Here is a 13,038-nt window from a genome sequence, read left to right on the forward strand (position 1 = left end):
TTGACTGAACGTTAGAAACACCTGTGAGCTTTAAAAAATCTTCATGTTCAGGCCTTCTACTGATTAAGTCAGACTCTAGAAATGGGATCCAAGTATCAGTACTTTTTAAAGCTCTCCAAGTGATTCCAACATGAGAATCACTGCTCCACAGTGAACCAAACATCATTCACCAGCCCTGAAACAGAATGTACATGCCCGGACAGGTGCTCTAACTTTTGGCAACAGTACGGTATAGTGGGCAGAAACCCAGCTTCAGATTAAACTGCTGTTCCCCGCTTTCCAGCATGTGAGCTTTTGGACAAGCCACTCAACTTCTCTAATCCTCACTTTTCACATAACAAAATGGAGACCAATCCCTATCTCATAAAATAGGGTAAAATCAGGAAGTACGCATAAAGTAGTTGGCACAGTGCCAAGCAAGTAATGTTCAATATTGGTAGCTACTTTCTTGCTTCTGTTACTTCAGAGTACATGATGGCATGAATATTTATGCCTTGCTTATCTTTCACTTTTAGAAAAGAGGTTTATTTCTTGACTATGCGGTGCTTTCCTTGAAGGGGCTGCATTTTATCTCAGTCCCTGGTGACTGGCAAAATACTAGGCACAGAGGAGGGGTTCAGAATATTTTTGTAGGATGAATATATGAACTGGAGTATCACTGCTCTTAATTTGTATTCTTTTCAGGGGTTCAAATAGTTAATAATTAGTCCATAGGCAGAGACATACATATTTTTTTAAATTTTCATTTAAAATCAAGGATTTCAATTACTTTAAAGCCACATTACTGTGATAAAATATAACCAACATCTTAAAGATTATTCTCTTATACTTTTCTATTCTGGTTTTAAAGAAACAAAGATCAAAAAGTCCACGGAACAAATGTTTATAATTCTTACAACTCTTCTTGCTCATCAGTGATGATTAAAACCAACTTTATGGTCAGGAAGAAAAGGAAAGCAGTGAATGTTAATTAGTGATAACAATGCTAAACTCTGTACTACCTGAAAGAAGTGACTGTGTCTTAAGATATACCTGAAACGTTTCACTAAGTCGGCTACTTGCTCAGGTGAGGTCATCCAATCAACATGGTCAACTATTTTTCTGAAAGTAAAGAAATTTAAATTAGTAGGGTCAAAATTTTAAAAGGCATATAAAATAAGCATTCCTTTCATGAAGTAAGTTAATCGGTATGTAAATTATCTGTGAAAGCAACAGACTGTTTTAATGATCTTAAAAGGCTCAGAGAAGAAAATTCTCCTACAAAGGTTGAACAATCTACTTCCAGAAGTACATGTTTAAGAGCTAAGTAAGAACATCTCTAAGGAATGAAAAAAAAAATTGGTACCTATTAATAGTATCACCATATGTGGCTCTAATAAGCTGTTGAAGTAGGTTTTTGATATTCCTTCGCAACCACTGATTTCTCTCTTTTAAGTCGAATACTTCATCCATAAGAAGCAGCATTACCCTAAGTGGAATATTGTCATCCACCTGAAAAAATATGGGAAGAAATGAAAATACATTTATTTGAGTTACTTATCTATACTATGAATGGCTACTTCTGCTGCTTTTACAAAATGATTGGTACTCAATTTCAGAGATCAGAGAATAAGTTATACTATGGTCTTCATAACCTAACATTTCATTCTAATTTTTAAAAACATAGGTTTTTAACAGTCATTTTGCAAGAATACAGAATTTTACAACCCTACAATTCCAAAGTGGTAGTGAAAAAAACTTCTCAAAGTGAATCTATGATGTCTTAGGAAAAAATAATTTAGCTCTTTTACTTTTAGTAGAGTCTGTACTGCTTTGATAAGGCAAATGCTGGCCCCCTTCGCCGATTTTCTGGAGCATCTTTTTGATAAAGAACAAAATAGTCTCAACATTTCTCCTTATTTAATAGAACAAAACACAATCTACACAGAATAACATGTTTTGCTTAGTGCGTTGTACATACTTAGGTATTTTCAGGAAAGAAGCTAAAATAAAATCCAGTATATAGCTAAGTTATTACAAAAGGCATATTTCACTATACTTCTAAAATTTTCTTTTTTTTAATCTTTGAAGATTTTATTTATTTGACAGAGAGAGACACAGCAAGAGAGGGAACGCAAGCAGGGGGTGTGGGAGAGGGAGAAGCAGGCTTCCCTGGAGCAGAGAGCCCAATGCGGGGCTCGATCCCAGGACCCTGGGATCATGACCTGAGCCGAAGGCAGATGCTTAACGACTGAGCCACTCAGGCGCCCCTAAAATTTTCTTTTAACTTTTAGCAAGTAAAAATTTGTACAGGAATATTCAATTAATGATGTAAAAAGTAAAGATGACTACAAGAAGAGCAAAAAAATAAAAGTTAAAAAAAAAATAAAGACAACGAGAAAGCTTTGATGTGAAAAAATATATACAAAGCAAAACAGATTTAGAACTACAATCAAACTGCATATAATTGCCAGTAATTTTATAATTCTTTCATCACTAAGATACTCTTTTCAATCATTTCCTCATCCATGTTGTAATTTAAATCTTGAGAAAATAGCATGAGTTATTTTCACTGTTATGCTGTAAACATTTTCTTAGTGCACCTTCCCTTCCACATATTGAAAACTCAGAGCTAAACCAAACAAGGAATGGCTGGGGTTGGTGAGGGGGTGGGGGGCAGAGACGGATTTCACTCCAGAGGCAAATAAATACTTCTCTGTTTTCTGATTGAGTATATACTCATTAGTTTGGTAAGACATGGTAATTCTAATGAATAGCTAAATTGTAAAAACTTTTAACAGAAGGCATGATGTTATAAATGTTATACCAGCAAAACTCATAATAAAATACTCCTTAAAAAGCAAATAAAATATTATCTTTGTTTAATACAGTTTATTATAGGAAATTCAATGAAAAACTGAAGGGAGATAATTATGACTTTAAAATAAATCTGCCTAATAGAATACAAAGCCCAGACCCAAACATATACGATAATCTAATTTGTGACAAGGGAGAAACAGTACACTTGGGAAAAGAGGGCCTTCTCAGTAAATGGTGCTTGGGTCAACTGCCCTCACTCCATACACAAAAATCAATCCTAGATGAATGGGAAATCTAAATTTCGGCATGATAAAACAAAAAAGATTTTTAAAGAAAATCACAAGTGATCCTTGTGACCTTGTAGTACGCACAGATTATATATATACTTTGCACAAAAGCACACCAACTAGAAGATATTCACAATACACAAATACTTTTATCTGACAAAGAACCACTATTCAGATTATATAAAGCACTCTTGTTAATCAAAAAAGACAAAGACAGCCAAGCCAACAGAAAAATAGAGGAAAGAGCTAGAGACACAAGACAAGACACCCAAATGGCCAACAAACAAATGCAAAGAGGTTCAACTTTTCCACAGTCATCAGAGAAATGGAAATCCACATGAGCTACAACCAGAATGGCTAAAATTTAAAAGACATCACATACTGACTGTTGACAGGCTACGGAGCGCTGACATCCTCAGGCATTGCTGGCAGTAGTGTGAGCAGCACGAACACTTTGGGAAACTATTTGACAGTATCTCTTAAAACCGAACTTATGAATACCTTCTAACCAAGGAATTCCATTCCTCAGTACAGACCCAAAAGAAATGTATACTTAATTTTTTAATCAAATAAAAGACAGGTACCAGAATGTTCACAGGAGTACTATTCATATTACAACAAATAAATTATACTATATTTACAAAATGGAGTACTGTAAGTCCACAAGAATGAAGAAACTACAATCACACAAAACAACACGGAAGAATATTACAACGTTGAGCAAAAAAAAAAAAGCCAGACTTAAAGGAGTACATACCTTACAGTTTCATTTATATAAAGTATAAAAGCAGGGTAGAAGTCAGGATAGTGATTATCCTTGGTGGGGGAGAGGATAGTGACAGGAAGAGAGCATTAGGGGCTTTCTGGGGTATTGGTGTAACATTCTGTTTCTTGCTTAGAGTGCTGATTATATGGACACGTTCAGTTTGTAAGAATTCATCAAACTTAACACATATAATATATACACATAGGTATATAGTAACAGGTATACATATTATACTTCATTAATCAGTTAAAAAGATTTACCAAGTATGATTTCAATTACAGTTGAATACTACCAAAAATAAAATTAACTCACAGTATCGTCAAGCTGAGCTGAGACCCGACAATGTTCAGGATCTGAGTCAGTCTTCGGAATTAAAGGAGGCACCTAACATTTAAAAGTATATAAAAACAGAACAAAATAAACACACTAAAGCAGACAGTGAAAGAATACAATACAATAATAAATCAAATTGAGTATAAAGCATAATAATAGCATTTAATTTGATTTTTGGAACGATATATAAACAAAGTTTGTATAGTATTAAAAAGTATTAACACTCTACAATTAGAAACCCAATGTTAAAGTGTGATTACTTCATTACCAAAAGATTTTTTTCTTTAAAAAAAAATGGACTTTTGAGTTGGAAGGGGAGATTACTTAGTTAAACCCCTATACTTTTTAGAACTTAAAGCTAAGAAAGGTTAAATGATTTAAAAACCAAAAGTTAGTAGCACAGCCAGAGAACAGAATTCCAATCTTTATTTTACCATAAGGAGCTTGACAGTAAGTTAACAGACTTAAGAAACTAATTAACCTGTTTTAGATAAGTTATGAGGAAAATGGAGAGACCGGTGTTAGTTGAAAATCATTTGTCAGCACAGCAGGGACCATCAAGATCACTTATTATAACCCCTTCATGTTGCTGGTAAGGAAAAAGGAACGGGGAAAAGCTCAGTGACTTCTGTACAAAGTCATATGAGTAGTTATCGGCAGAAGTGGCACGTGCAAAAATCCTCATTTTCAGTGTTAGTGTACATCCCCCCATGATTAGAAACAAAGATAAAGCATCAGAGAAAGTGTAAGAATAAATAGAAAAGCATGGATTTACACACACATTATTTTAGGAGTTGTCTCTTAAAGAAATTGTGTGTGTATTTTTATTCTATATTTATATATATATTTACTCTTCATTCAAACATGATCTAACAAATAGAAAACTCTAACAGTAACAAGTTTTCTTTTATAGTCTTGATTATAATGTTAAACAAGTAGGTGAAAATTATAAAAAGTATAACTCAGAAAGTAACAAACAACTTGGTCTGCTACCTGTATTTGCAAATGTGATGAAAATGTTTATGAAACTCTTCTATACCACTCACTTGTATATCCAAGTAAAGGATGGCCCCAGAGGCTGATGATTGTGAGACTTTTCCTCCCTTTGATCTCCTAGCCTAGCCACTTGGTCAGGTGAAGCAGGAGAAATTAGGCTTTATGTTTCCTGATGAATACTAGTATAGCTAATTTGCACAACAGCACTTGCTATTGTTTTAAAATTTAATAGCATTATAAAATAAAAATGGCATAATAGAATATAACAGTACAAAGGATGTCTGTTATCTTTACTGGCTTTCAAAATTCTACCACAGCAAAGCCTGAGGAGTGACTGGATTTCACCGTATCCACTTCTGATAAGAATTCATTCTCTTTAGTTTTTTTATTTTTTATAAGACTATGTGTCTAGGGAGCTTTGGACTTCTCAAAAGAAATAAGGTAAATCTAAGCAGAAGCTCAATAAATCTTAGTTGATTTAAAAATAGTTTGCTGTAGATATTACTGAAAACATCTTCTTACCTTGAAAAATGATTGCTTTATGTCTTGACCTAATCTTTCTGACATTTTGCCCATGTTGTCTGACATCTTAGTCATTCCCTCTGCCAAGCTATCAGGAAGGGATTTAACTGCATTTGAAACATTCCTCATAGAATTTCGAAGTGGATTTACAAAAGTGTCCATCTAAGGGGAAAAGATATTATACCATGACTTCATTGTATCAGACTTGTTATTTAACTGAGAAGCCTGGGAAAATACAGAGTGCAACACACATGAAAAATGCAGTAATTTTCTAGTCTATAATATCTAATTGCATTTTAAAAGTACAGAACTACTTTCTTCAAAATGTATTGTCTTAAAAATGTATTTTCACACACAAATATATGATTAAAAAACTGGGTGATAAGGCAATTGCTAGAAAATATAAGCTTTAGCTTATACAAAAAATAAAATATGTTGCTAGTGATTATAAGTTTTGGCTGCCTTATTAAAGAAATAAGCTAAAGTAAATAAAACATGTTCCAAAACAGAAATTGGTGCACACGGAATTAGCCACAACATACTTCTGCTACAATTCAAGGCAATAATAACATAGGTATTTTGAGGAGACAATGAAAAATAAACAAGCAGATAAAATAAGCAGAAAGCTCAAGTAACTAGCAAGTAACTAAGATTTATTTTTTAAAATAATTTTTTGGTTACATTACATGCTCAGAATCTATAGAGGGACTATGGAATCCTTTAGTAAGACAGAAAAGAAAAACTATAAAAGAAAATATGATCAGAAATATAAAAAGGAATAATCTCCAGGGGGATAGGAAAAATTAAAATTGACATTCTGACTGCACAAATGTCAGATAATTTCAATTAAGAAAGGAAGAAACATCTAGAAACCAAAATAGTCTGCATATGGAACTCTTGAGAATTTTAACAGACAGAAACAAAGAAAAAAACAAAAAAGGGACACAAAATCAAAGTCATAAAAAATCTACAAGAAGATTTTCCAGAAAGTGTGAATCTCATAAGAACTAATGCAGAAACAAATTATGTTCCCTACCAAAAAAAAACAAAAACAAAAACAAAAAACTAAAAGAAACTGAACTCCACTACTTCAGGAACATAGCACAATGTTAAGAGATGGTATCAAGAAGATAAAACTCCTTCACTCTAGTATGTTTTCATGGTTTCCATTAAGAAAAACTGGAAAAGATTAAATAAGTGCTATAAAAAACGACAACAAATGAATTTCAAGATAGCCGTAAAATAATTGGGAGTTTTAGTTACTCTTTGGATTAAGCTGAGTCAATAGTGCTCTAGATATGCTTGATGGAATATGCAACATTTAGGAGGGACATTGTCACAACAGAACAATTCAGAGGAGAACCAAAGGACAAAAACAAGTACGAAGAAGGGTCTGAAAAACACTACCACTGGTACACAGATATAGAGATAAAAAGGCTAAAAAGATGAAGCTAACTCTGTGTGTGCATGTGCACTTATGGGTAAAATTATATATGTATGTGTATGTAGCCTCGCACCAGACACGGGGCTAAACTACCACTGATACTCTTAAAATAACAGAACCTAAATCTGTATCATGTATTAGTTAATAATTATAAATAGTTGCCTGTGCACTATCCTAGACCTACAGAATCCATTTTTTTTCCTTTTTGTTTTTTGTTTTTCAATTTCTGAGGGTAAAGCCCAAGCATCTGTATTGGGGACGGGGAATGGGTGAACTAGAGGGATGGAAAAACCTCCACAGGTGATTTTGATGCCTAATCCTGAAAAAAGCAGAATTTCAGAAGCATAAAAACAGAGTCCATCGCTGTATGACAAGATTTCCACAAACAGGATTTGTCTTAAAACACGTGCTTAAAACAAAAAAACAAACTTGTAAATTACCAAGCAGAGGAATGAATTATGGATCACCAGCATAAGTGTACACTTGGCCTGACTTACCAAAGATGTTTTCCCCGCATTATCACTTCAATTATGTGTATCAGTAACAACACAAAGTAATTTTAACTTAAATTTAGGTCCCTTAACTATAGCTTAAAAAATGCCTTCACACCATGATATCAAACTGGATAGAAAGAAACAGTGTGAATAAAGGAAGACTGTGTGTTAGTTACTCTTCCTAGGAATTGCCCACATATTTTGAAAGGCTAGACAAACTCTGTGACCAGGTTAATATGTTTTAAAGTATTATTTCTCAAGCTCTGATAGCCACTGAGAAGATGTTTGCAGATGATTTCTCTAATACCTACTTAATTTTCAGTGAAATATAATTAAGAAAAAAATATTAAATTATAATTTAGCCAAAAAGGAAATGTAGCTGAAAACCCCTAATTCTTGATGTGCATAAAAATTATTTTGCCAATCTAAAAGAGGTCAAGATGACCTTGGTAACAGCCAATATGATTTATGAAAAATGTATGTCACTATGGACTTCCAGAAAGATTCAGAGGATCTTTAGATTCCAGTGGTAATATTTTTAAAAAGCAATACACAGCTGTTCAGATATATAGAGCATATATATGCTCTACACACACAGTACTATGGTCGACAAAAAGACATTGTGTACATTTGAGGTAACATTTCTTTTATCTCAAAAAAGCTGTTATTGATTTATTAGTTCTTAAAATTGATAAAATCTTGAGAGAAAATAAGGTAAATATCAAAAAGATGGAACACTAAAAGGCATCTCTACTGACAATAAAACCACTTAAGAGTTGAAATTTAAACTCAATCACTTCAATCACAAAATACAAAGACATATCACCACACTGTCCCCCCACCATTATGAGGCACATAATATGGAACTTGTTATTAAAACACTCCACTAAAAAATGTTAACATCCGCTTGGATGTTAAAACCCAACACCCTTGAGTAATCATACACAGTTCTTATGTTTAATTCTTACTTATTCTGTACCAGTTAATTCTTACTTATTTTGTACCAATTCCATAATTTTTTTTTTTTAGTCTTTTCAGAGCGCGGGGAGGAGTGGCAGGGAAGTCACTTTTTGTTTGTTTTTAATTTTCATTTTGAAATAATTTTAGACTTTTGAAAAGTTATAAAACTACAGAGTTCCTACCCACTATCCACCCAGGCCTCCCAACTGCTGTTACTGCTCCCACTATGACTGCCGCCACTCCTACGAAGAGGCAACATTTATTCTGAAGTTAATGAAGTGCCAGGTGCTGTCATACATGGAATATCACATTTGACTTGTACAATGCTGTAAAATGAGGATTAGTATCTTCATTTCTTGGGAAAACTAAAGGACCAAAACGTGAAGTAACTAACATGTTGCAGGTCACAGCTAGTAAATGGCAGAGCAGGGATTTAAACCAAAGACTAATTCCAAAGTCTGTGTTCTCACTCACTAAACTATCTTGCCCGATTTGAGCACTTTGTCATTTATTGTCTTAACCTACCATCTAATTCCAAGTTTAGGACCCATTTCCCCAAAGAAATTTTAAATAATAAAGATTTCACCCAAGGGGCATAAATACTTTCAGGAACATAACCTATCGAACATTTTTCTTATCCTCATTCCAAGTAAAAGACCTTTCCTGTCAGTAAGAAATGGCTCCTTCTCAAGTTATTGAAAAGCTTGGGACCTATCTTAGGCAAATATTCCTCACTGCATTATTTCTAAAAGTCTTTTTTCTTTCTTTTAAGCTCCTGCTAGATTTTAATCTACACGTAAAAATAGTTTATATTTATCAGATATGCCTATCAATAGCAGGCTTAATAAACCATAGAAGATAAACATGCCAAAAAGCATTTAATAAAACTTTCCGGTTTTAAAACTTACAAATATAAATTTATTTTCTTTTATTTAAAAATGTATGAAGGAGCGCCTGGGCGGCTCAGTCAGTTAAGAGGCTGCCTTCAGCTCAAGTCATGATCTCGGGGTCTTGGGATCGAGTACCGTGTCGGGCTACCTGCTCAGTGGGGAGCCTGCTTCTCCCTCTCCCTCTGTGCTCTCTCACTATCTCCCGCTCTCTCTCAAGTAAATAATTAAAATCTTTTTAAAAAATGATGAAAACAGACCTATAAAGAAAACCAATGCAATGGTCTGCTTACCTTGCGAGCAAAATCCCCTTTCCCTTTACTGTAGGCTTTGTTCTCAAGGAAATCATATACATAGTGAGCCAAAGCTGGGGATGCTTTCATCATTTCAGGAGTCAAGAGTAACTAATGGGAAAAAGAAAAAGGTATCTTACATAGATATGGTATTGGAAATTAACTCCTATCTATAATTTTATCTGCTAGAAAATTAAGCATGTACAGAATTTTAATTTTGTATTTAAAAAACCAATTACACAGTTTATAAATAAAGTCATCAATAATTCTATGACCATTAACAGTTCGGTGTATATTCTTATCTGCTTTTTTGACTTTCAATGCATCTACTGTGACAGTTGTCAAATGTATTTACTATAGCAGTCCCCTTTCTCCATGGGGGATATATTCCCACCCCCCCAGTGGAGTCCTGAAACCAAAGATAGTACCGAACCCTACATATACTGGTTTTTCCTATACATACATACATACCTGTGATAAAGCTTTATTTATAAATTAGGCACAGTAAGAGATTAACAATAACAATAAAATAGAACAATTATAACAATATGCTGTAATAAAAGTATATGCAATATACTGTGAATGTGGTCTCTCTCTCAAAATATCTTACTGTTCTATACTCACCCTTCTTCTTGTGATGGTAAGAGATGAGAAAATGCCTACATAATTAGACGAGGTGAGGTGAATGACATATGTATTGTGACACAGCATTAGGCTACTACTGACCTTCTGAAAATTCATCAGAAGGACAATCATCTGCTTCTGGACCATGGCCATGGCTGACTGGGTAAGTAAAACCACGGAAAGCAAAAACCACAGATAAGGGGAGGAGACTACTGTAGTCCATTTTCAGGTCTTATAGCTTATACTACGAAGATCCACATTAGTAAACTGTTAATGTTTATCACATCCTAATTCTAAAGTTAACATTAATAGAAAGTACATAAAATAATCTGAACATACTGCTTTCACAACTGTTAATGATACAACCTAACATTCTACCTTAATTCCTTCAATGGAACGTTATTTTGACATATCTTGAGTTCATCAGCTACAATATATTTGGTACAGCCATATTTAAAAGATACATTTATGGCACCAGATTTGGGAAAAAGTCTTTTAAATCTTACACATAATTGATACAGATTTTTATACAATTAAAGCTAACATATTAAAAAAATCAAAGTGTTTGGGGTGCCTGGTGGCACAGTCGGTTAAGCATCCGTCTGACTCAATTTCAGCTCAGGTGATGGATCTCAGGGTTGTGAGACCAAGCCCCGAGTTGGGCTCTGTGCTCAGCATGGAGTCGGCTTGCAATTCTCTCTCCCCCTGCCTCTGCCCCTCCCCCAACTTGTGCTCCCTTGCTCTCAAATAAAATCTTTAAAAAATTTTTTAAATTAAAAAACCAGTGTTTGACAAGAGTCATATGAATCATATCACACATCCAGCTTTAAGTCAGAAGACAAAGGTAAATAATAAGAGATTTATATGTTTTCCTATCTTTCCAGGAAATAATAATGCCATGGAATTACAATTATGGTTATAAACAAACCAAATCAAACTTACAAATGTTTTTATAAATGCTTAAGAGAGAGAGAAACCTTCCAAACAAAATATCCAGTATAGCATTAGCTAAGTTTCACTACATACTAGGGAAGGGTCAGCAAACTTTTCTGCAAAGGTCCAGATAATAATTACTTTCGGTTTTGTAGTCCACTGTGTCTTTGCTGAAACTACTCAACTCTACTGTAGCAAAATGTAAAAGCTGTACTAGGCAATAATAAACTGAATGGATGGCTGTGTTCCAATAAAACTCAATAAAACATATGGTGAACTAGATTTGGTCTGCAGTCTGCAATTTGCTGACCCCTGTTCTAGAGGGTGGAGTAGGGGGTCTAAATAATGGAGCATTACATACCTGGGCTAAAGCCAGGTCTATTTGATGAAAAACCTTTACAAATCATTCATTAGAATAAAAAACTATAACGTGATATTATTATTATATCTGACATCTGGGTACCCAGGTCTAAAAGTTTTTTTCTGGGATAAATAACTTTGTGAGACAAGTTTTGTTATTCCACAATAGAAAATCTACATACCTAGAATACTACATGTAAGAAATAGTCCCTCAGATCTATTCCTCTTTTGAATTATCCTGTAATTTTAGAAGTCTTAGACTCACTGTGGACCATAGGAGGCATTTATCAGGAATGAAAATATGCTAGCTTTGAAGGGCAACTACCTACTGAACTGGAAACATTTATCTGTTTAGTGTACCCTAAAACACCTAGACTTTACAGTGATGTGTAAGACACATGTGTGCCTGTGTGTGTGTATTCATCTAAACCTGAAGTGACAAAATCCCTAGCAGTGTCCAGAAAACAGAGAATATTGATAAATTACTGAACAGATGTGACATACTACTGAAAAGTGGTTACTATTCCACTATTATATTAAAACATTCTTTAATAAAGAAATCTACTATATCTATAGGCTATATTAAAATGAAAATCTATGGGTAAGAATAAACATGGACTTACCTGCAAATATGCATTTAAATCCTTTTTTCTTTTTTCTAAAAAATCTCTATCCATATTATTAAAAGTCTTTTTACCAGGAAGCTTCAATATGTTTGATAGATTTTCAAACTAGAAGATAAAATACATTCAATAATTTTAGTTTTTTTTTTTTTTTTTTTTTTTACAAAAAATGAAAAGCATTTTCCAAGGAATAATTCCTCTATATATCAAAAGCATCTTTAACAGATTATTTTGTAATATATTCTATTAAGCAAAAATCAGAAAGTATGTCCAAACATAGTTCTAATGCTACTTATTTATAAAGGAGTATTTTCAATCAAGAATGACAAACATGGATAACTGATAAAGAGGAATGATGTCCACATGGGGTTTCCTTTTTAATACTCTACTTTTGTTCAAAATTATCAATAATAAAAGGTTTTAAAATATTTTCCTTAACACTTTGACTTGTGAATAAAGTATTAGCAAATATATTTTTAAAGACCAAAGACCCATGAGTTCCTGGCTTAAGAAATCTATTAAAGAAATCTTTTTTAATATTGATGACTGTCAATCAGTTAATCATTTTAATAGCTAGTTATTAAAAATAGAAAAGGTGGGGCGCCTGGGTGGCTCAGTCGTTAAGCATCTGCCTTTGGCTCAGGTCATGATCCCAGGGTCCTGGGATCGAGCCCCACATCGGGCTCCCTGCTCCGTGGGGGGCCTGCTTCTCCCTCT

At 33.8% G+C, this 13,038-nt stretch overlaps 1 protein-coding gene across 2 annotated transcripts in view; it reads right to left on the bottom strand.

The window, feature by feature from the left end:
* The window catches only part of SNX13 (sorting nexin 13), a 123,556-nt gene that overhangs the window by 6,755 nt on the left and 103,763 nt on the right, over nucleotides 1–13,038 (bottom strand). Inside the window, exons 19-25 of one of the 2 annotated variants that reach the window (XM_078059339.1) lie at nucleotides 12,322–12,429; nucleotides 10,508–10,564; nucleotides 9,782–9,892; nucleotides 5,704–5,865; nucleotides 4,165–4,236; nucleotides 1,346–1,491; nucleotides 1,033–1,101 (exon numbers count right to left, since the gene is read on the bottom strand). In XM_078059339.1, coding sequence (XP_077915465.1) covers nucleotides 1,033–1,101; nucleotides 1,346–1,491; nucleotides 4,165–4,236; nucleotides 5,704–5,865; nucleotides 9,782–9,892; nucleotides 10,508–10,564; nucleotides 12,322–12,429 — 725 coding nt within the window. The remainder of the gene's footprint in view (nucleotides 1–1,032; nucleotides 1,102–1,345; nucleotides 1,492–4,164; nucleotides 4,237–5,703; nucleotides 5,866–9,781; nucleotides 9,893–10,507; nucleotides 10,565–12,321; nucleotides 12,430–13,038) is intronic. The other variant, XM_078059340.1, reaches the window with a different exon arrangement.

This window comes from Halichoerus grypus, chromosome 12 (assembly GCF_964656455.1).
Source record: "Halichoerus grypus chromosome 12, mHalGry1.hap1.1, whole genome shotgun sequence".
Lineage (NCBI taxonomy): Eukaryota > Metazoa > Chordata > Mammalia > Carnivora > Phocidae > Halichoerus > Halichoerus grypus.